General features: G+C 40.2%; 1 protein-coding gene across 1 annotated transcript in view; it reads right to left on the reverse strand.

Annotated features, from left to right (window-relative positions):
- The window catches only part of LOC104159390 (focal adhesion kinase 1-like), a gene marked incomplete at its 3' end in the record, with an annotated part of 77,813 nt that overhangs the window by 33,994 nt on the left and 18,959 nt on the right, over window positions 1-24,860 (reverse strand). The window contains exons 2-3 of the mRNA XM_009697286.1: window positions 17,240-17,466; window positions 5,198-5,364 (exon numbers count right to left, since the gene is read on the reverse strand). Of these exons, the coding sequence (XP_009695588.1) occupies window positions 5,198-5,364; window positions 17,240-17,466 (394 nt within the window). The remainder of the gene's footprint in view (window positions 1-5,197; window positions 5,365-17,239; window positions 17,467-24,860) is intronic.

Genomic DNA, 24,860 nt, shown 5'->3' on the forward strand with positions numbered 1-24,860 from the left:
GAGGAGGAGTCAGGAGTGATGGGGTGAAGGTGGGACTGGGAAAAGGGGAGGGGGAGAGTGTTTTTTACTGTTTGCCTTTGTTTCTCACTACCTGAATCTATTTCAATTGGCAACAAACTAACTTAATTTTCCTGATTTTGAGTCTGTTTTGCCTGTGACCATACTTGGTAAGCAATCTGTCTTTATTCTTGATGCACAAGTTTTCTTATCCTATTTTTTCCCTCTTTCTTGTTGAGGAGAGGGAGTGAGAGAGGGGCTGGGTGGGGGTCTGGTAGCCAGCCAAGGTCAACCCACCACAGAGTTATCAAGTGCTGACCAAGGGGACCTTCTAAATCCTGGAAGGGAAGTCTTATGATTCAAAGCATGTGTTTCAGATATCTTATTTAATAATAGATACTGAAGATGGGGTTGGATTTTCACACTATATAAATTATTTGGTCTCCCAATGTACTAAACAAATATTGTCTAAAGAGTGGTAGCCACTCCACACCACCTATTTTCCTATTTTGCAGTCATCCTACAAGCCAAAAATTAGAGATCATTCAGGCCTGACAAAATGCATGTGGAACTGATCTCAGACCTTCAGCAGCATACATACGGTCTCAGTCACTCTGATCTAGACCAGGATACTCGAATACTGGGTGCCGTTTTGGGCCCCTCACTACAAGAAAGACATTGAGGGGCTGGAGCGTGTCCAGAGGAGAGCAACAAAGCTGGTGAAGGGCCTGGAGAAAAAGTCTTATGAGGAGCAGCTGAGGGAGCTGGGGTTGCTTAGTCTGGAGAAGAGGAGGCTGAGGGGAGACCTGATTGCCCGTTACGGCTACCTGAAAGGAGGTTGTAGCGAGGTGGGGGTTAGTCTCTTCTCCCCGGTAACTAGTGATAGGACAAGAGGAAACGGTCTCAAGTTGTGCCAGAGAAGGTTCAGGCTGGATATTAGGAAGAACTTCTTCACTGTAAGAGTCATTAGGCATTGGAATGGGCTCCCCAGGGAGGTGGTGGACTCACCATCCCTGGAGGTGTTCAAAAAACATTTAGATGTGGCGCTTCACGACATGGTTTAGTGGGTTTAGCAGGCATGGTGGCATCGGGTATACGGTGATTTGATGATCTTTGAGGTCTCTTCCAACCATAATGATTCTATGAAAGAAATAATCTCACCAGTCCCAACCACGTAGGTTGCTTCCAGTAGGTTCTGATTCAGTTCACATCAGCATAGAAGTAACCGGAAAAGAGAAGATGGGAACAAAAAGGGCAGACAAGGGAGGAGCGTTGTGTGAGTTTAATGAACTGAAGCTCTCTGAAGGATTAGGTAAGCATTAAGGCTCATAGAAGAAAAGGAAAAGGACTGGGTAACTGAAAGGAAGAGAAAGGAGAAGACAGACTGTGAAGAGGAACGGTGCAGAGCTGTTAGATCAACTTAGTCAACTCATTAGATCATTCTGCAGGTGGTCTGGCCTTTCTGTCAGTGCCAAGGCACTTGTACTGCAGCTATCAAAACTTATAGTACAGGACTGCTAAGCACTGGGGCTTCTGTTGGGGCATCTTCTACCTGTTAGAGCCAAAGCATGAACATCGCCTGATTACAAGGACCTGCCTTACCTACAAACGTTAACTACTGAACCAGAAGGTGTCTACCCTGTGGGGAACACAGTGTGTTCCAAGACATACAATTTTTTACATGAACCTCTTGATATTTCCTTTGTGAGACAAAAAAGACCAGCAAATGGAACAGCGTTTTGGCACATACCATTCTTAGAGACAGAAAGGATAGCTGCTGTGACTGCTGTTTAAGGCACAGTATTATAAAAAATGATGAGGGTTGATGCTATCTGTGATTTAAGAGTCCCACATCCTGCTAACCCTAGTTCACCTAGCTGTATAGAGGTAAAGATAAAAGTTAAGGGAGGAAAGCTCTTTCACCCTTCTCCCCCATGCCCTTGGAAACATCCAATCATTAAAACAATAACTAAAATTGACGATGAATTTCTTCATTAAAAAGTGAGTTTAACACATGCCTTGCTAGCATAAACACTCCAGTCGTTATTGACTTCCCATTAAAAAGCCCTGGGATTTTGTTTGTATTTCTCTTGTCATCTCGGATCATCTTGCATGCACAGTTATACAGGCCTTCATACAAGCAAATGCTTAATTTATGCTACTGCAAGATAAACCTAACAGCAGTGGTGTTACTGGAATTCCATAATGAATAAAACTCTCAGAGTGCATTCGGAAGACCACAGTTATTCTAAAGCAACTGCATGGAATTACACTCAAATTATAGAATGCTTCTGTAGTGCTAAATCTTGTGTAACTCAAAGAAACAAAACAGTATTACCCAACGTGATATGAAACACAGCAGACTCCAAATACTTATTTCCTGAACAAACTTCTACAAACAAATAAGCAAGTAGTTCCAATAATTATAACTCTGATCATTTTTGGCACCATGATTTAGACGCATTCAGAATCTTCTGATGCTGGACAGAATTATCTTTACTGCTAGAGAACAAAATAAAATGGAAAAAGCGTATTTGGTTTGATACAGTTAACTAGCACAAACACTCTTAAAGTAAACGTACAGTGAAGATGCAGGCACAGTCAATAAAAGGCTTCTATCTGACCTTTAGTGCCAATCTTTCTTCTTTGTAGGAAAAAATTATTAGGTCTTTACCAATTTTTATTTCAAATAAACAAACAAAAAAACCCACCACAGGATAGTTCAAACCTTTGCTATCTTGTGTAAAATACAAACCTCTTTATAGCAAGAAGAAGGTCAGAGTACTATATAAAAGCAAACGTGAGGATGGGAAAAAAAGACTTCCAGTAAGCAACGATTTCCTGTTCGTCTTTTGTGACATAATTGAGGTTATCTACTGGCAGTTTGGCAAAGCTAAATTGTGTGTGCTCCTGCAACTGAACTGTTTGCCATAGGAAGAGGGAAGAAAATCTGAAGTGACAGAATTTTGGGTGACCTTGCCCTAAAGTCCACCAGAGTCATATCCCTATTTCTTCCCTTCATTAACTGATCCTCTGCAGGATTATAAAGAGGATAGCATCAAACAAAAGCTGGGTATATGGGAGACAGACTTTATTCTGGTAACTTTTGTGCACAATCTCCTGACAACCAGTGTAACTTCTAGTATCTGGATTAGTCCAGGAGAACGTCCGAGATCTAATTTCTGAACACTGTGAATATACAGCCCTTTTAATGTAGATGATTTAAAAAAAAAAAAAAATCACAAAAGAGGCAGTTACTGGTTTATTAACCCTATAGGAAGCTTTTAATTTAAGAACCATTGCAAGACTCCTCTCCCTTTACTAATCGAAATATTTTTACAAGCACTGTCATATGATCTTAAACACTCTGTGTTATGGTATTACAAATATGACAGCAGCATTTTGATTATACATAGTAAATCTCCATGGGTTTAAAAGGTATGTCAGGCTGCATGTATTCGATAAAACATTAAATGTGACTCTGGATAGGTATTGAATAATTTACATCTTGCCATAGCTCTTCCATGAGTATTTTATACAATTCCTTTCCACAAACTTCAAAACAATCATATAATTTTGCTTTTCAAACTGATTAACTTTGTTCTGCAATGTGTACAATGCAAGTTGCACTGTCTAATAAAATTGGAACCGACACTTGTACACTATGTAACAAACTTCGATAGCATAAATTATTCACATCTTATACACAACACTACAATCATGAAAAGGATTTAGGAATCTCTACTTCCTTAAGCTGCGATTTCACAGTATTATCAATGAAAAATTTCTTTTAAGGTATGGAAGGAAAAAAATACCGATGCACATCCCAGAAATAATAAAATGTAACATGCACAGAAGAGAACATGCAATATTTCTGAAATCTAAGTTTTAAACATTCCCAATTGGTTTGAATTTGCTGCATTTGTTAAAATCAGGCTCCTAAAGAGAATTTATAAACTGAAGATTGCCAACTGTGACATCTGCTAGTATGTAACAACTCAATTTGCACAAAATTGAGTATAGACTATTTACAATAATTCTGTACAAGGTAAGAGTAAGTCTTTAAAATAACTAGCAACTTTTGCACAAATTGTGGTTATGAACATAAATCACAGAAAAACATGCACAAAACTCCTGCAAAGAACTAGTAACTACAGGAATCTACTTTTTGGTGTTCCCACATGAGTTTAGTGCCACACTTCGTTTAATGGTATTTTAACACTCTGAGCTCTCCATCTTCTCTAGTAGACCATTATGTCCTGCAAATAATTTGAGTTTCCAAATAATTTTAGTCTTTCCACCAGGAAAGTGGACAATCTTTCCCTTCTTCATCTCTAGCCTATATCCTCTTCTGAGCATGCACCATCAGTTCGCTCTTTGCCTTTTCAGCTTCCTCGGCTAAAAAGCTGAAGAAAACTCAAGCTTCAACAACTTCTTTTAAACAACTAACTGGTATCATGAAATTATATCAGCACCTAAATTTGAAACAAAAATCCAAATTCTGCAGTTACATTTCTATTGTTCATTGCTCCTGGTATAACTGAAGAAGATCCCAGTTAGAATAAAGGCAGATGTCACTCATCACTCTGGACCTCAATTCATTATCCAATAAATAGTTTTACAACTGAAAACTTTCATGACTGCAGAGGGCTAAACTGATCTATTCACTGCATTTCATTCTTTCAAAATAACATTTCTCCTACTTAGTCTACATATACATATAACTAGTACTTAATAATATTTTCTTGTTTTCATTTAAGTAACAAGATTTATGACTTTAAATTTTTAGAGGTGTGTTTATACCACAAATAAGAATAGCATTCCTGTCCTAAAACTTTCAAGGATAACAAAACCTGAGATGGAGCTGGTTCACTAGATATATCACAAGTTTTGCAGATTTTGAGGACAAATGACTAGGAGACTTCTGTTCCTACTTTATGCCTCCTCTAAATCCCAGGTTACACTTATCTGTTCTCTTCAGTTTGCAGCAAACCCCTTACAACAACAACAAACTCCTTAAAGCAAACAAAACACCACTTACAGCTCTTTGTGAAAAGTTTGGTATACCACCCTCCACCCCCACCCGTTTCTACCACAAGAGGATCTTGTTTAGCAAAGCAAATTACAGAATAGTTTTTTAAGACAAGAGAAAAAGACTTATATGACTCAATTTTGACACTATATAGATTTATACTCTTACTTCCATTCTTCTGGAGGGTGGGCTAGTTCAAATTTCTCTCTCACATTGGACACCCCCATGTCCAGGTGTAGCCAGTGAACCTCCTCAGACTGCAGATGACTCAGCCGTAACCCATAGCAGGCCACATTTTTCACTTTGTGACAGTCCACAATCTTCTGAATTATGCCCTAAAACAGAGAAATATACACTCCTTACAAGCTGTAACAGGAAATATATAATTCTTTAAAATTCTACAGTAAGGCTTTAAAATATAACCATGTCATACCCCAAACAAAATACTAAGCAATAAGTTAGATACGACCTTTATTAAGAAAGTTCAATTTTAAGCTACTTTTTCAGACAACCATTTACAATTTCTGAAGTTTTATCAACATGGCATCACAAAACACCAGTAAATACGTTCCCATGCACCTTATCAGAACCAAGCCACTGTTTCCTCTATGTAAAACAGAATATAAAAGCCAAAATATAAAAAGCGTATTTGTGGATGAAAGTGAGATGTATTTGTTTAAAAAAAAAACAAACAACAAAAAAACCCAAACAAAAAAAACATCATCAGCATTTAAAAGCCAGTCTTCATCTACAGTTGGAAAATTGTCTTAGACTTTCATCCTATGTAGTGCTCCAACAGCCAGGATTTGGTAGGTCATGCCACAGCCCCTTGGTTTCCTTTCCCCTCTTCCCCCCACTCATTTTCTCCTGAGATTCAGCAAAGACCCCTTACAAAATGAGCAAGAGACAATTATTTGGGAAGATTCTCAAACAAAACCAACGTCCTACTTGTTTGTCCTGAGATAAATTTCAGAGTTTGAGGATCTCTTGCCCTAGGAAGGAACCTTTAAAAATAAAAATTGTAACAGATTGCCATTTCCCTTCTGCGTTAGACCTTAGAAAGGTCTAGCATGCCGTAACTAAAATTCAAATTTGTTAGTAGCTCGTGGATTAGCAATCTTTCAGACGCAGCGTGCCAGGCTGCTCTTATCCAGATTAGAAAGTCAGTAGGAGATCAGAGTTGCTGCCTCACAACCTGGGAGGAAGGTAAGGCTTGTCTCTCTGCAAGGCAGCAGATCCCTACCAGTAGAGAGTTGAGAGCTCAGCAGGAGCACGGGCTATCACTGCTCCCAGACACTTCTTTCAGGAATTCATAGTCCTTTGCTTTTGACCCTGTAATAGACTGAAAATTTCCAACCGAAAACGCTCATGGGTGAATGCGTGTATACACACATATGTACACATAGACACACATGTATAAGCACACACAGATGCACAAGCCACTGATTCTTGCTCAGAATTTCAGACAATAGCAACACGCAGCCGGCAGTAAGTACTACAGGAGCCAGAGGTGAGCTACTGCAGTGAGCTCGGCAAAAGTTTTTTTTACAGGATGATATTGTTTCCCCAAATTTATTCTTTTAAATCCCAAATAAACTGTTTAATACCCTGATTCTGCAAATTAAGCAAGCAGAAAACTAACTGCAAAAAAGAGACTTAAGGAAGCACTAAATCTGAATAGAGGGGGAAGATAACACATGTAGGAGTGGAATCACGCTTTTGGTGAGGTGATAGTGAGCTGTTAGATCAGCTCATACATCTTATCAAACCACAACCTTTAAATACTCTTCCAGAACCAGCACAGTGCATAGTGAAATGTTTAAAAAAAAAAAATAATTCTTTCAAGCCTACAAGAAGGAAACACAAGCCGTGTTTAGTAAGTTCATGGAGTATTGAGTCACAAGAGGTTCCATCAAGCCCAGCACCCTGTCTCCAACAGCACTGGTATGAGCATCCTCAGAAGCATCATTTGCTTCAGTACCAGTACTGCCTCCCAACTCCCTCATCTTCTCCCATGCCCAGGAGCTGGACATCCACTGCTAAGTAGCTGTTGAGCCCAAACTTCAAGGAAGATAAGTCGCAAAGAGCAAAGCATGCAGAATGTTTGTGGACGACCGTATCATGTGGGAGGGAGACTTGAAAACGCACTGGCAAATCACAGTTTTCAAGTGGCACTACCAGCTGGCAGCACCACACAGACTAACCAGCAGCAGCTGAGCTCTGGCAGCCAGAAGGTGCCCAAGTTGCTGGGACAAATGTCTGGTGCAAACAAAAGGAACCTCCCCGCAGGTAACGCTGGTAAAACAACTACAGGAACAACCCCAGTGGCCACAGATGGATGCCGAGGGCGAAGCGGCGACATGAGGCAAGCACACAGGACGCTTCCCCTAAGTGCTCTCCTAGCTTCTGACTCTTTTTATCCGAGTGGATTTCCTGAGCCAAGCATTGTTTCTGTCATTCATCAGCCTTCAATGAAACTCTTCCAGTTACTCATCCTGTCTCTTCTTAAAGCAGTTAACTTTTTGCAACCTTCCCCAGCAAGTTCCAAAGGTCTATTATCAGGTCAGTGAATGGTTTTAAATCTATATTAAATGTATCGAGCACACTGTATAAAAATTGGTTAAGTTTGTTTCTTGCCTGTATTTAAGGGTCTTTGTATCAAATACTGCAAATGAGAACAGTTGCCTGTATCCCCGGAAACACAGAACAACCACCAAGTACTCTCAGAAGTGACAAGAGGCAAATTTAACCTCTTCTTCACCCAAAGGACAATCTCCGCTTAGTTAGCAAAGCCTAACATTTTGGCAGGCGCGCTCTCCTCTAAAGCGAACACTGCCAGCTTTTCTGTATTGCATGCAAACAGAAGCGATTCATTCATTTACATCTCTTTCTGCACCCTGCATAGAGTACACAGCACGCAGTGTTTGTTTTTAGAAATCCACCCCCTTCCCCCGTTTCTGACGCTGTCAGTTGATAATGAAAATGGGGGTACATGTTCTTAAATGATAGTTATGCCTGCTGTGATAAGAAATGGCTTTGGAAAGAAAAAAAATTAAGGCAAAATTATCTATGATCATGAACCATCAAGAATACTGATGCATAAGGCTCAGTTGAAACCATTAGTATTTATTCAGGAAAGAATTGAGTCGGACATCTCAGAACCTCTCTAATTTTCAGGTTGGGATTTCAAAAGAACTGCACAAGTCAGATGTCTTAATTTCCACCAAAAGCGAATGAGATGTTTAAGCCTCTATCTTTTTTATATCATCAATCATTCTCAATCTATCACAGAAACAAAAGTAAATGATAATAAAAAAGGAAATGTATTTTCTAAATTATATAAGAGGGGTACGCCATCCCTTCTGGCCAGGTAGTTAGTATCACCCCGAGAAAATAATTAGTATATGCTGCAACTCAAGAAAAAGTCAACTTCAACCTAAAGCAGTAGCAGCATTGGTACAAAGAAGGTGAAGTGCAAGTATTTGAAAATATATTCTAAAAACTTATGTATGCCCAGAAAGGAAGAAGTGATGCTTTATGCAAAACAAACATGTTAAGTGGCTTCTCTTCTTTTTTGCTTAGGAATGCCACAGAGCTCATTCCTGATGCTATCAAATCATAGCCAGAATCAAAAAATGGAGAAATACAGAAAAGTGGTGATTAAGACACTCAAAATGGCTGATATGCAGGGGAAGTCTCTCAAGTAAAACATCTGCTTGCTTATTTACTTTTTCATTAATAAACCAGAGAAGCTGAATTTTAAAACATTTAGAGCCACACCTTCAATCAACGTAGCCCAGCACCACAACAGCGTGGTTCATTCAGCAAGAGGAACTCACACCAGGGGAAGCGCCGCATACAAACGCTAGAGTAAGTTCCCATGCAGCGGGACAGGGTTCATTTTATCTGGCTGCTGTTTCCAAACAGCGTAAGATTAATCTCCAAGACTTGCACTGGCATCGCAGCCATTATCGGGTCAGTGTATTTAACTCCAATCGGGTAGTAAACAACAGGTTGAGCCTCCTTGGGTTCTGGACAGCCTCCACAGACCAAGTGGAGATGCTTGGAGTGTCAAACAAAGCCACTGCCATCCCTCCAGGACGGGTGACAGCTTCTCTGTCTTTCATGGTCGCAATGTGAGGAGCCTTGCCAGAAGCATGCCTGATGTTCTTTGTGGTAGTGATCAGAATGCTTAATCAGAAGTTTCCAGACAAACAATATGAACTGCTTAACCACTGCACAACAGCGACTAAGACATCCCGCTGAGATATGTCATGACAATCTTTTAACTGGAAGCACAGCCAAAGAAATCTGAAATCTCTCCAGACTCTACTACAACCAGCCTTTCAGCTCAGGAAGCTCCTCAGATGCATTCTTGAGTGGAAAAAAACAGGTAAAGGAACACCAAAGTTTCAACCTGGATTACAAACTTAACGACCACAAATTAATCACAGCTAGAAATACTCATAGGAGAGCCTGACTCCAGTAGAAACCTGCTTCAGAAGGAAATTTCACTTTAGGTGTACACAGGATACCTACATGAATATAAATTTCTAAGAGGAGTTTTCATGTGTCTATTGTCATTCTCATAAATACCCTACAGCTGTAAAGAAGTCACACAATCGTATGCCAGTTGAATGCTCTTTACTGTAATCACATTGACTTCAGTTAGGTTTCCAGAGCTAATATTTACATCCCAAACATAAAATAGGCTAGTACAACGGAGCAAAAGAGAATGGGAAGCCCTTAGAGGAATTTCCTATCAATAATAGGTAAGTGATAGGTCACTTTTCCCTCCCTTTAACCCAGATGGAAGGAGGGGAAAAAAAACCCCAACTTTTTCAATAAAGAACTCGCAGAAATTCAACACAGCTAATTTGAAAAATAGATCAATATTTGTCCTAAATTAGGAGAATGTGTCAAAAAATAGAAATGGCACTACAGTATATTTAGGAGGTTGTTGAAAAATGTAGACAGACCAGAGAAAGGCCAAAAAGCACAGGATACCCTAGGCTCTCCCAGTATGTATCAATAACACCTTGTGCTTCTGTAAATGAGTGAAAATGAATTACTTGCTTGTAAATTAATAAAGCTGATGTGCTACTATGAATATATTGAAGTTGGAATAATATACTCCCCGCGTGACTACAAACCTAATTTCCCTATTTAGTAGGAAGGAGAAAGTGTCTTGCACTAGAAAAAGTCTTTAAGTAGCACCTCTAACATAGGGACACAGTGTTAACGTTGGTGAAACACTTCAAATACGTCAAATGCTATTTACATATCAAGTATTATAACTCCTGATGAGAGATTTATACGGGGAGCTTAAATGAAAAGCTGGACAAATGTAAACTACAAAGCTCTTCTGCAAATTACTTTACAATTTCCGTAAAGGAAAACTCTAGAATGCCCTCACAACACCAAACTGCGGGTTGTCCTCTGATGACACTATGTCTGACATCCAAAAAGAAAAGCCCACATCCCTCTTTTTCTCATTATCGTGCTACTTTCTCTTTCCCGCACTGATCCAGCAAACACATTTGTGCATCACGTGATAAACTAGAGTGGGGAACTGATCCAGCTGAACAAGAACTCTGCCACTGAAGCCCAGCAACAAGTATTGAAAATACATTCTGACATATTGAACTATTGAAACATATTGAACATACTGAAACTACAGCCCGAAAACATGTTATTTTGGTGCCTAGAATTTTGTCCCCACGCAAGCCCAGAGACACCATCAACTCAAGCAACACATCCAGATAAGTGCCTCAGCATCTTTCACACTTCAGCCATACACAGATCTGTCATCCAGAGGACCTCTCCACACCCACACGTAATTCCACAGGGAACCTCCAAGCACATGCTGGCAGCACTGACAGAGCAGAGCTGGTACAGCCGTGCTTTCCAGTCTCCCTGGCTGAATGCGCACTTTGCTGACCCTACTGCACACTTCCCAAATAAACGTAACAGTATTTTAAATGTTTAGTTTTCCAGAAGCTTAACGTCCAGAACTCACTCTCTCCTACCCTCAGGTGCAAAGTCTAAGAGCTTTCTTGGGTCCAGTACTTGTATGGTTAAACACTAATGCAGGATGCGCTGTTGACCTGAAGCCATCTATAGACCTAGGTGTTTTCAGAAAATGTCAAAGGGCTATTTGTATTGGTTTTAAAATGTTATTTTGCATGTCTGTCTCATCCGAGGATATCAAGAGTATTTTGCACAAGTAAAACAGGCATTCTAAAGACCAAGGGTACTTTTTGTCTGTTATAATTAGTCTGATTGTCACAGTACCATATACCTTTTTTTTTAATATGGCTTACATTTGCAGGTCTGCAGTTTTGAGTTCTTGGTACTTTTTTCAAGTTCTCAGAAGGAAGGCACATATTAACTAACAATGCAACTATGCCTTGTCACCTGGTACAATGCATGTAGGCATACAGCAGAGAAAAGGGAAGGGAAAAAACGTAAATGATACTGATTTTCTAGCTCTTTCACTGGATCAGGACTGATTTTATACATTTCTACACGTATCTAACTGATGTTAGAAATCAGTTCACTGTAGCCTGCTTCTATACATCAAAAAGTTCCACTGCCTCAAAGCACATATATTACTGTATACATGTAGAAATTAGATTTGGAAATGTAACCATTGCTATATACAGCAGACTTGTGTAACACCGAAAATACTTACCTGGCATGGTTTTGAGTCCTGCTAGCGTTCATAGGCTCTTTCCACAAAACTCTGTGGGACCAACCTGCTACCCTCGTACCATATTATCATAAAAATCTATTTTAAAAGAGAAACCCAGTAGATATAAAAAAGTTTCCTGTATAATGCCTTTGCATTCTCCTTTACAGATAGCAGTAGATACATTAGAATAGCCCTACGACTTGCTCGTTCTCCTGTAACTCTTCAAGCTACCTGCTTGGTTTAGGAGGAATCAAGAAGCAATAAAGCATATCTGGCCCATTCAGCAGCTGGAAAGCAGTACGTTCAACTTCTGGCTACCTGGTAGTCAATCAGAATCAGCATCGTGTGGACAAGCTCTGCTCCAGAGGAGCCACAGCATCTGCTACCTTTCATCCACATAAGGGGTCAAAATAAGGCAGGTTTGAAAAAGAGGAAGAGACACGAAGGACAGAGATGAATGTGAATGGGTGGAATCGTGGCTAGAAGTTAGCCTTCTCAGTGACTGAGGTTAGACTGACAAACCTCTCGGCCTTTTTCAAGATAGGCAATATTCTTCTTGAGAAGCGTTGGGAAACCAGGAATGCTGCAGTGAATGATGAGGGGTGTTCATAAATCAGGCTTTAATACCCTGTTCCCTGGCGGTGCAATAACACTGCAGTGCCAGCATAAACAGGCATTTTCTTTCTTCCCTCAGTCTTCTCAACTGTGTCAGACTGCAAGACGATGCAGCGAACAAGAGAGCAGAACTGATCTGGATGAAGAACAACACTAAAATAATTATTCCTTTTAACTTGGACTGAGTTCACCGAACAGTCACAACACCTATGCCAGCACAATGAAGGTGGTAGCATGAGAAAACAAACAGCAAGAAGGAAGTTGGCACAGCTGCCAGAAGAAACGCTTGTCTAACCAGGACGTCATTCAAATTGTAGACCTTTGCACTACAGGCTCTCTCCATTCCTCCACCACAAACTGGATCTCCAATCAAATACTCAGGTCTCCTGTATTACTGGGTAAAAGTACAGCAACGTGATATGGATTGAATGGGAGAGGTAAACAGGAAAAAAGTAAGCAACAAATACCAACACAGTAATGCAGTTTAATAAACTGCTTTAGGGACGTCTTGGCTGAATGTGCTTCAGCCCTTCTCCTCCTAAAAAGCTGAAATTAGGTAACTGATTGGAATACACAATCTCCCAACCCTGCATCCGTGCCTTCTACCTGTGAAAAATAAGATTCTGCAGGTGAGTAGGGAAGTTGATGAATTTGCTCTGGTCTTTTTCCATGATGTAGGGATGGGATATAGCCAAGGTATGCTCCTTGACTTCATATTTTTTTCAAGTTAGATATATCGTTATCCTTAGCTAAGGATGTGGGAGTTTTTTATTCAGCTTTTTGAGTTCTTATTCTGTCAACATTAAAGAAGCCAACATTTTGGGGTAGTACTGCACAGAAAAGGGAGAAAAGGACATCTGAATGACAAACAGGTTAAGAGAGCCCTGCACACTGTATCTTTATTTGTCAAAGAGTTCTAACCATGCTTCTCTCTAACTCCAAAAATAAGGACAAAGCTGATGGCTAGAAGTTTTAATGCTATCTCTATCGAGCTTACGTTTTAGACAGTTGGTCTTACAAAATGGGAAGAAAACAAACCTGTATGAGAACCAAGGTACGATGCATGTCTGGCAATAACCTGGTTTGAGATTTCTGGTTACTTCCACATAAATAATGCCATCTTTACTTCTCACAACTACTATTCAAGAATCAAGGATAAGCTTTAAGGACCAGAATTTTAAAAGACGGTGTAACGGATGCAAGCTGGGCACATCTGGGGTGGGAATGCAGACCACGGAGCAAAACCGCACTTCACCAAAAGCCATCTATGAGGGCCCCCACAAGGTGTCCAAATGTCTGTTTCCTAAAAAACCCAACCCTTCCCTATCCTCTCAATCTGCCAAATGCAGTGCACTCATTTCTCTATCAAATATGGTTACAACTCTGCTTCAGCCACGTCTTCTGAAAACAGAAAGGTGATTTACCTGTAGCTGCTGATCAAGATGCAGTGGCAGTGTTTACTTTCAGGGTGCACTTGAGACCAAAGAAATTCCATCTCAGCAACGCCCACCTACTTGCATGCCACACCTGAGGCTGTGAACAGGGCACAGCATGCCCTGCATCCTCTCCAACCCCAAAGCCTGGAAACTCCTCTTTGTGAATATGCACGTAGACAACGCATCCAAACGATAAATAGGGAAGATAAACTGCCTTTCTTTCTCTGGCAAATGCACGGTTATCTATATATGCACTCCCAGTAGGAGATCACTGTTAGCACATTCATAAAAGCCTTTTTTTTTTTTTCCCTCCTTCTTCTTTTGGAAATGAAACTACAATACCAAGGAAAAAAGGGTAAAGAGAGCATGCCAGTTCTTTGAAATCCAAGAAAGCACTTCCAAGAACGGAAAAGCTGCCCTTGAAACCATTGCAGAACACAGACTCATCCCTCAGAGGCAACAGCTGTCTTTGAGGGACTGAATCCATCCAGAATAAGCAGAGGTCCACAGCCAGAAGTTCTACTCAAAGCAAAGCCTACATATTGCCACACTGTAAGAAATTTCAAGTCAAACAGCAAGGAAATCATACCTTCAGCCACTTAAGAGACTCTTACAGAAAGCTAAGTTCCGTTCATCTGAGCTTAACAACATGAGTTTTTTAATAAAAAGGGTTTACCCTCATGCTCAAGGATTTGTGTACAAGGCACACAGCTAAAGCACTGTTTCCACTCTACTCTTAGGAGTCCATAACAGTTTTTTGTTTGTTTGTTTTGTTTTGTTTTTAAGGGAAAAGGGCCTTCCCTCACTTCTTTTACTGTCAAACACATCCCTTCCATTGACAAAGGCAAACTTGACTGTGTTAGAAACAGAATATGTTAGATATCACAGATCAGGAAAGAAAATTCCACCCTTATTTTCCCTTGGTATTAGTACATTCCACAACGTCCTCTGCTTTATCAGCAGAAATACCTTTAAGTGGCTCTTCTGGAGCTTTTAGACCAAGTCTGACTTCCTTTAAATACTGGAAAGGTTCCTCGGCTATCATCCCAGAAGCTGTGCTAACCGGGGAGTAGTCTTGAAAAACCAACCTTTTTTTCTTTTCCTTTTAATTGCAGAGCTGTCTCAAAGACATTCACCTCTAAATATTCTTACAGAGCTCCCTGGAACAAAGCCAAAGGCCAAACCCAGCACCAGTCTCCTCCTCAGTTTGTAATTCAGAAGAAATGGAAGCTCTATTGCAGACCATGTCCTCCACAAAAGGAGGGGGGGTAAAACTAAGGCATAAAAACCTTAAAGGCTATTTTAATCTTAAATTATTCAGCTTGGTCGAACAGCAGTCATTCCAATGGAATGTAGGCTTGTACTCCAACAACCGTTTACTGTTTCTAAAATAAATGTCAGGACATGGTAATACATCAGTGCTAGATCTTTACTATGGAGTACCTGCACATTCAACAGCCGTTGTGCCAGTTTAACAAAATAAAAAAGAACCACATTTGTCAAAAGAACAAAGTTTAACAGCAACCCGTCACATTCTTCTTTATCAGGAAAGGAGAAGAATACAAAAATCCCTTTACTTTTAGAAACAACCATCCAATTAAATGTGCATATAAGAAAATTAAAAATTAAGGTAAGCCTCAAGTAACTGCTACTTGCCTGTTCGTTTGATCCTGGTTTTATAAGAAATATGACACATTTTTTGCTTAAAACATACATACGTAACTGCAAATTGAACTCGGCATTGGATTTCTTACAGGGAGTGTAAGTTTTGGATCCTTAAAGCCTATAACCACAGGTATTTCTGAGCTGGAGAAACTAGATGTAATCTCTGCTTTTGTTTTTCAAGTTTCTACATACTTCTTTGGAAAGACAACCTTGATTTCAAGTACCATATAAAGAACCCTAGACATTTGTTCACGGTAGAGGCTTGCAAGGTTAAAAACATACTGAGACATAGTTCTTCTTCCCTTGTACCAAGCAATACACTTTATGAAATGAATCAATCACATTAGATATATTCAAACCACTACACTTCAGCCAGGGAGCAAAGATGTTTCAAGTGACACCCAAAAAACTCTATTCCATGTTTTTGATTATAATAATTATTGATTATAATGATTGCCATTGTTGTACCTCTAATCTGTTCGTTCATCAAGTTATCCCTAAAGACAAATATGAGCTTAATAAATTGACAAGAGACAGATTTTCTGATCATCATCAATGAAAATCCTTGCATTTCACAGGTCTATGATCATGGTCACAAGATCCACTCCACTGAGAAATGCCGTTAGGTCTTTTCATACACAGCCATGCTAGAAAATAAACAGTAGGAAAGGAAGAGAAAACATTCAAAACTCTTTAGTCTTTTTTACTTGGTTTTCCCTTGCACAAAGGAAACTTAATAGTGGGCAGAAGGAGACAACAAATGTTGGAAAGAAAGAGCAGATGGGAACCTGCTTCTACAGCAAGAACCTCACAGAAGAAAACAACCCCGCACACCACCTACAGTCATGCAGGATTCTGCTTTTGGAGGATAATTAGAAAACAAGCAAACCACAAAGTTTTAAAAGCATTTGACATGTTAAATTGAGCTTCATTTCAGATTAAATACCGTAACACTTCAAAAACTGAAAGAATAAGCCTAGCAAATGGCAAGTAAAGGTCTCAGTATTAGAGACAATGTAACCTTCAGAATAAACACTGTTTTTTCATGCATACATAACATTTCCACCTACCTCTAAAATTACAGATGCTTAAAGTTATTCTTAAAAAAATCCCAACCTTCAGGTTTTTTGCATAGACTAACTGAAGGACAACATTGTAAAAATACAAGCAGCAAGTGACTACTGGCGGGAGGGGAATAAAGGGACTTACTAGGGGGAGAAGACTCTTCAGCTCAATTTCCCCACACTGTGCTGGAACGAATTTCAAAACAAGACTCACTTTTTTTAAAAAAAAGTCATGTACACATTACATTTAAACATTTTAAACACGTAAATATACACATCTTACATTTAAACATGAAAAAAATTTTTTTCTTTTAAATATGAAGTGTCATTTAATGGCACCTTCATCCCAGTCCTCATCCCTGCCATCCTGTCATGAGGTGTCACACAGGCTTTTGGGGAGTATAAAGTGGTAAAAGTCAACGGACACACATCAGTAGTGGTATCTAGACTGATAACCAATGCTCTAAATTTCAAGTTTCTATTTTGCAAGAAGGGAAGAGTTCTCATTTCTTTAAGATAATACACACACATCAGGTTTTTTTGTTCTCAAGGAAAGTTGGTACCACTTAAAGCTTTTTCTGAAGTTACTCACAACATACAACAGGTAAAGATTCTTTTAAAATAAACTGCAAAACTTCTGTGCTTGTTTGCTTCTAGATTTTTACCTCCTATTTTTTTGAGCATGAAGTTAACACTTAACCTAAAGATGGCATGAGAATGCTAAAACCAGACTTACTCGGACATCAGTAGCATCTCCATGCCGGATAATGCTGGCCCACGTTGTCGGTTCACTGCTATTTTCAAAGTAGTGAAAAACCTTTAAGACTCGTTCCATGGCCCCTGGGGAACGCTCCATCCCAGTACTGAGGTGCGTCTTTGCACTTGAACTTGGTGTATGATTCAAGTTTGGATCAAGGTAAGCTGCTGCCATGGTTTTGCTAGATGCTAGGTATCTGTCATATTCTAGGAAAGGGAAACAAAAAATAAATTTTAGTTATACCTGAATCTTACACCGATTCATACAAAGCATTTCCCAGAAATCCATCCATAAAGACTCATTTTTAAAGGACATTTAGTTGCCTTTTTTGGAGTCCCCTCCTAACACAGTTATACATCTACAAACATAAAAATCCTACCCAGATGACTACCAGAGAAACCGCAAGCCCCTTGGAGCAAGGGATCTGAATTTGAATGCAATAATCATTAACAAAAGTGGTACCTTTGGCAAGACTTCTTCGTTTAGTTTCTCAATGACCTAACCCAGGCCCCTGTCAAAGCCTTCAAGACCAAAGAGCACTTTCCAGTTTAAACAGGAGTTCCCATCCCTAAAACCTGCCAAGTCTGGTCTTGCAACAAGGCTCTATAGATCAGCATAAGGAAACCTTGACAGCCCCGTCACCGAACTGGAGGCTCTCCACTAAGAAGCCGCACACCAAAGTCAAGCTCTCCTGTTTAAGACTAAGACATTGTCACATCACTGTATTTTGCGCTATTTTGGGAACCAATACAACTCAAACCCATCCAGAGGTAAATTCATTATTCATTGTGGAACCATTAAGACCACCACTGTCCCTCCTCTCATCATCTACTAAATAAGTGGCTGAGTTTTATCATCAACTAGCCCCGTTTCCAAGTGATTTCCAAGTCTGGTGGCAAAAGGCATGGACCATGGTGTGAATCTGCATCTCAAAGAAAAAAGAAAAACATTGCGTCTTGGCTACTGCCGCAAATTAGTCAGCCACAAGCAGATGGTGTCTGAGAAATCATTGCAGTACAAGAGAAAAAGAGCAAATAATACCTCCTCCCTCGCCTGACAGAGTCTCAAGCATCATTCCAGTCCGCTGGCTGGAAAGAGCAAAGAACTGCAGGGCTTTGCTCCAGCACCTGGACAAGTACACCAAGCTTTCTGTACCTTCCCCTCTTCACAGCGAGCAGCCAGCGGGGAGGCAGTTTTGGAAATCTGGAGAAGTTAAAAATAAAATAAACTTGATCTTTTTGGCATATCAGCCTGAATGCCTTTCTGTTAGTAAAGCTGGCCTGCGGAAGGGGGTTGGAGGAGAGTGAAACTGCTTCAGTACAGCTACTGAATGCCTGAGCCTTAGTTTACTCCGCTGCGAGGCAGAAGAGACACCCACGCTCCCAGCTGAGCTCCCCTAACGCCTGGCTGCCCCTCAACAGAGCTTCAGCCACCAACCTGCCACCTGCATGGGGCTCTCCTGACCTTCCCGACAACCACTTCAGGAAACTATTGGGAGGGGGGAAAAAAAAAAAAAGGTGATTTGGTTTTCAGGGTTGACTTAGTTTTACACCACAGCTGCCTGAAGTTGCCGTAGACATTAGACAAGTACAGAGGAAAAGAAGCAGAAGTATCTCGCAGAGGAGACGGTCTCCCCTCCAGCAGCAGCTAGCCATTACACCAGTTCACCAGTAATGTCAAACCACACCGTGAGCTCAGCTAACAGGAATCTAGCACCAGCAATATCAAGGTTTGAAATCTTCAGACTGTAGATAACATTTGCTAGAGGCTAAAACAGATCTCGAAGTTTAACACAACGATCTTAAGCATCTACCTAATTCAGACCCACAAAACAAAGAGGAAACAAAGGGCCCATTTTCCCAGTATGTCTTCACCTCTTGAATAAATGGTTGAATTGCATTCACCCAACAGAACTGTAGGCACTTAAAACTGGTAGTACTGGGTCAGACAAAAGGCCTCTAATGTCCTGCCTTCGGGGAAGATGGTGAGAGTAAGCCAAGGAGACACTTCTCCCAAACATTTCCCCAGTGCCTGGCCCATGAGGGACTTCCCTCACCTGCCAAGGGCTAGCTTAGTTTCATATCCCGTGTTGCCTCTGTCTGAAAACTCAAGAAACCATTATAGCTTTTGTGACTTGCTTTATTGTTCTCTTTTCTGGCAATCAGGACAAATATATTAAGCCAACCTTATGCCCACGTTAAAACCTTTCCTCCTATCCAGTCTACATCAACAGGTACAGATCTGAAAATGGTGGGAATCCCTCAGCAATGCTATTCTTGACTTACCCTCACCAAAGGAGCTTGCGAGCTGTTCTCATATAAACCTTGACCTGAAAGCTGAAGTAGGTATAAAAATCTCCCCTGTGGCAGACTAATACCAAGACAACATGACCGTACACGCTCCTAACTGCAGGGATCCTCTCCTGCAAGGTTAAAATAGCCGTCGTGAAACTCCAAATGTGCATAGGGTGAGGAGTTCCATCAGCACAAATTTGCGCAGACGAAGCCCTTCGGTAATGCAACTGCTAGGAACGAAATGGCACTTCTCAGGCTCGGACATGGGCCACTTAACTTCTGCATTATGTTCTGCCTCCTTCAAAACAATCTACCCTACCTCAAAGTCACCAGTGAAAATGCTAAGATTTCAAGCTTACTTATGCAAAGCGCAGGAAAATTTGCTACAAACCAAAGCGAGATGAGTAATTTTTTTTAGTAAAGGAGAGCTAAAAGAAAGCCTGCTTTAATATTAATTCACTGTATTCCATCCATGTAACATACACATTCATCAGGTTTTATTTGGCAGAAAAAGAACAGGGGAAAAACACAGGTAAATACCAAAACAAGCGTTTAGAAGATGTCTGACCACAGACTTAATACAGACAATCTACATCCTTTGGGAGCAGCAAACAGAAAAGTGATGAAAGACATCGGTTTCTACACACAGAAGTGCTCTTAGGCAGTATAATTTCAATGGACAGACAGAAGACTATTACCTTATTTTTCATATTCATCACATTGAGGGGAAAATGTGGAATCAAACATCAGACTGACCATACTGGGTATGGTCAGTTTTCACAAGGTTTTATGGGACAGAGGTTTTTAAAGGTAAAACAACCTCCTAGCAAAATCAGAAAAGCAGTTTTCCTTCAGAATTTGATCGTCATTGGGCTCCTTACAACTTCTTTTAAAAAAATCACGACGCTTATTTTACGAGGTACCAAAAGAGCAATAAATTTGATAGCTCAAGGAATGGAAACACACGCCATATCTCTGATTATGGACCTATTAACATTCCCGTTAAAACTAGCCCCTGGGTTTGAGTTTGTAATGTGACTGTAAAACTCTGCCCCAGGCCAAAACTTTGTAAAACATAGCTGCTCCTGATGCAAGGATAGTTAAACAACTATTTTACAAGATCTGCTTGGTTGTTTTATGATACAAAGAAAGCTAAGATTACAGGACTAGGACACTTATTTGGGCTCTTCTAAATCCAAACCAGACTGGTTTGTAGTCCTGCCATTACAGATCTCAGTTTAAGAGGGCAGTTTCAGTCTTCTTGGTATTAAATAGACAAGTAGTATGCTATTATGGAACAGAAACAAGCTACTAGAAGAAGGTACATTTAGATGAGATGTAAGTAAGAAATTTTGTACGATGAGGGTGGTGGGACCCTGGAACAGGTTCCATCTGTGGATGCCCCTGGCAGTATTCAAGGTTGGACAGGGCAACCTGGGCAGCTGATGTAGTGAAAGATGTCCCTGACCATGGCAGGGGGCTTGGAACAGATGATCTTTAAAGGTCTCTCCCAACCCAAACCATTGTACGATTCTACATTGTGCATGGAGACTTAATTCTGCTGTATTTTATTGGATATTGCGGTGAAAAAAGAGCTGGGGCACATCCAGACTAATGATCTAAAATCAAGCGTGGTCGAATCTGTTTGTATGCGAAGTTGTGTGCCAGTTATCCCTTTGAGCTTCCATGAGTAAAGACTACTGTTCTGCCAATACTCCCACTTTAGAAAAAAACATCCATTATTTCCCAGTACTGTAAAGACTTGGGGGGAGGACAGAAGTAAACCAGTCCTGGCCTGGTGATATTTAGTGGGTCTGCTATAGATGCTGTAGTTGTTACCAGACCATGATGCATGTTGTTGTTCAGATTATTTACTCTGCTGTGGCAGAGTACCTGAGGTTTAGGAAAGCCTATAGCAGACAGTTAAACGAGATTACAAGATAAAGCTTTTCAGAAAAATCAAAAAACCAACACCAAAGCAAAACCAACAGCACCGCGCTTCACAGCTTCTCAAATCAATTACAAGAAAGCACTATTTACCTTTTTTTTGTGCTCCTTTCTGTTTTTATACGATTCCATTTTGAATACCTGCCATTTTCATTACTTAGGTACCAGTTACATCAGGAAAGGATAAAAGTTGTTCTATTTTCTCAAAAAACACAAAATGATGAGATAACTAACCAAATCCTTCTAGCAGACATTTGCTGCTCAACATGACTCTTGCTGACACATCTTACGAGCACCGTATATTCCACACATTTGCTAACTACATCAGGAACAAACTCAGTATTATGACTTCCAGCAGCACAATCAAAGTTCAAAGTCATGTTTCACTACTAGCTCCGAGTACTTGAAAACTAAATAATTTCCATTAATGAGACAGTCAAAAATCATAAAAAATATTTAAATCACTTAACTAAAAATTGATTGATGAACTAATACAAAAGTTTAAGTAGTCTCATAAGGGAAATCATTTTAATGTCAATAACGTCTTCAACATTAGGAGTTTGATAATACATTAAAAAATAATAAAAAATAAACAAAACTGTTCCTCATACTAGCATTGGCAGATGGCCAACAACACAGCATTAACAAATTCATGTTACAAGGAACCAAGCTTTAACTATTCACACTGTGAATTCCTGTTGTCCTTTGTAGGTACCATGAAATTCATTATGTTGTTCAACCTCCTTATTCCGATCCTCATCTCAAGCTTGAAGGTATCGACATCCATGAGCTAAAGCCCCTTCCAGGTCACATTTCTGCAAAATCACTTGGTCCATCGCAATTCAAACCTATAAAAGCCTGTAAGGATCTATAAAATCTATTTAAAAATATAAGAATCTATAAAAAATACAACAAAAATTCAGAGTTCATTTCTTTCTCTGGTCCTGATGTAGTAATTCTACAAGGCTTAAAATACTTTAAAATATTGACGTTATTAAAAAAAATAAAAGCTTTTAGGTTACTCGTACCCTCAATAAACAATGCTGCTTTACCAGACTGACTGGCTGCAAAGCAGCTTCGCAGAGAAGGACCTAGAGGTCTTGATGGTCGACAAGCCAACCATGAGCCATCAGCAACATGCCCTTGCAGGAAAGGCGGCCACCAGCCTCCTGGGCTGTGTTAGGCAGAGCATTGCCAGCAGGCCAAGGGACGCGATCCTTCTCTTTATTCAGCACTGGTGAGGGGCATCGGGAGTGCTGTGGGGACATTGTAGACATAACGGAGACAGTTCAACGAAAGATCTCAAAGACAACTCAGGGATTTGAGCATCTGTCATACGAGAGGCTAAGAGAGCTGGGATGGTTTGGCCTGGAGAAGGCTCAGGGGGGATCTTACCAACGTGTATAAATACCATTAAAGACAGAGCAAGTCAGTTCCCAGGGATGGATGCCCCATGAGGACACGAGGCAATGGGCATGAAGTGACAAACAGGAATTCCCATGTAAATACAAGAGAAAGCTTTTGCTCTACACAGGTGGGTGAACACTGCAACAGGTTGCCCAGAGAGGCTGTGGAGTCTCCATCCATGGAAATACTCAAATCACAACTGGACACAGCCCTGAACAACCTGCTGTAGCTGACCCTCCTCTGATCAGGGGGGTTGGATCAAACTATCTCCACAGGTCCCTTCCAACCTCAGCGATTTTGTGATTTGGTGATTAAGACTAAATTAAGAATTTATTTCACACTCTAAATTCCTTAGAATTATCCACAATACTTCTCACATCAGACAGTAAACATCTCATGAATTTCAAGCTCAATCCATTTTCACAGCTTGTATTAAATCCTGCTGTAGCTCACCTTGCAAATATTAACTTGACTATCTCAACCTCACAGAACGTAAGGATGTTAAGTACAATTTTAACTATGCTCCCCATGACAATGCTTGTATTTTCAGGAGTCTCTGTTAAGAGTCAGCACATTGCTGACTTTTGGTATGCCATCTCCATATACATATATTTATCATAAGTTCTGGTCCCAATGCTTGCTGTTGGACATGAAGTGCACGACTCGTTAAAATCCTTCTGAGCAGCACTTAAGAGACACGTTTCTTCTAAGAAAACAGTCATAGTGTATTCAACTACCTGTTGATGGTCATGTGGCATGGTTGCACACTTGGGAGCACCTGGTTATGGCAACAGTCCCATTCCCAGAAGACCAGACAGAATGGAATTGTGGAAAAAACAAAGAGCTCAAAGCAGCACCCCCATAACACAAGCATACATGCTACAGGAAAGACGCAGCAAGCATGCTAGGTGTGCAACAAGGTTTTTTTGCATTTACCTGATGTTAACAACTTGCTACGCATTTGAGGATACAGATTTAAGGATGAAACTTTGAGAAAAACATTAGGTTTGTGATTTCAAATTAGGGACAAATATAGAAAGAGAGGAGAAAGAGTATTTTTTTTTATTATCATCAGAATCACAGAATCGATTTGGTTGGAAGAGACCTCTGGGATCATCAAGTCCAACCTTTGCCCTAACACCACCGTGTCAACTAGACCACGGCACTAAGTGCCACCTCCAGTCTTTTCTTAAACACCTCCAGGGATGGTGACTCCACCACCTCCCTGGGCAGCCCTTTCCAATGCCTAACGACCCCTTCTGTGAAGAAAGGTCTCCTCATTTCTACCCTGAACTTCCCTTTTTAATTCTTTTTGCCTTCAGAAATCGTCAATACATAAACCACATTGGAAAGTCCCTGGTTTGTTTCCTACTGAGTTTTTCTTGTTCTCTTTCTTTCAGCTAATGGTGATATTCAAAAGCAAAAGAAAAAAGCAGTAATCCTTTGTTCCACCTTAGACATCTTTCAGCTAAATTCACTATTCTTGTTCATGTTTGCTATGACTACACTCAAGAATGCATTTTTTTCTCTTGCTGCCTCTTCTCTGATCCCTCCTGGTCACTGCTCTCTCCCCACTCCTCCAGATACAGATGTATTTTTAAGTCATTATTTTCAGTCAAAAGCATTTATCAAGGTCCCCAGGTCTGGGTATAAAGCAGCCTGGCCAGCCACATTAAAACAATTTAAAAACTGAGTTCTTAGTATCTTATTTTAGTCTAAACTGACACAACAAATATTTCACTATATCGATATGAAATGGAAGAACAGCCTGGTACTGGCAATTAATCTAAACATTTTTTTCCACTGGAGAATATTGCCTAAATAGTTATTAACTCTATATCTCGATACAGTTCAAAGCAGAAATGTCTAGTTTTTCTTTCTTTGCTAAGTATTTTAGTAATACACTAGAAAATCAACATGAAAAGATAATACAGACCAAAGTCAAAACAAGT

Source organism: Cariama cristata, unplaced genomic scaffold (genome assembly GCF_000690535.1).
Source record: "Cariama cristata isolate BGI_N322 unplaced genomic scaffold, ASM69053v1 scaffold4293, whole genome shotgun sequence".
Lineage (NCBI taxonomy): Eukaryota > Metazoa > Chordata > Aves > Cariamiformes > Cariamidae > Cariama > Cariama cristata.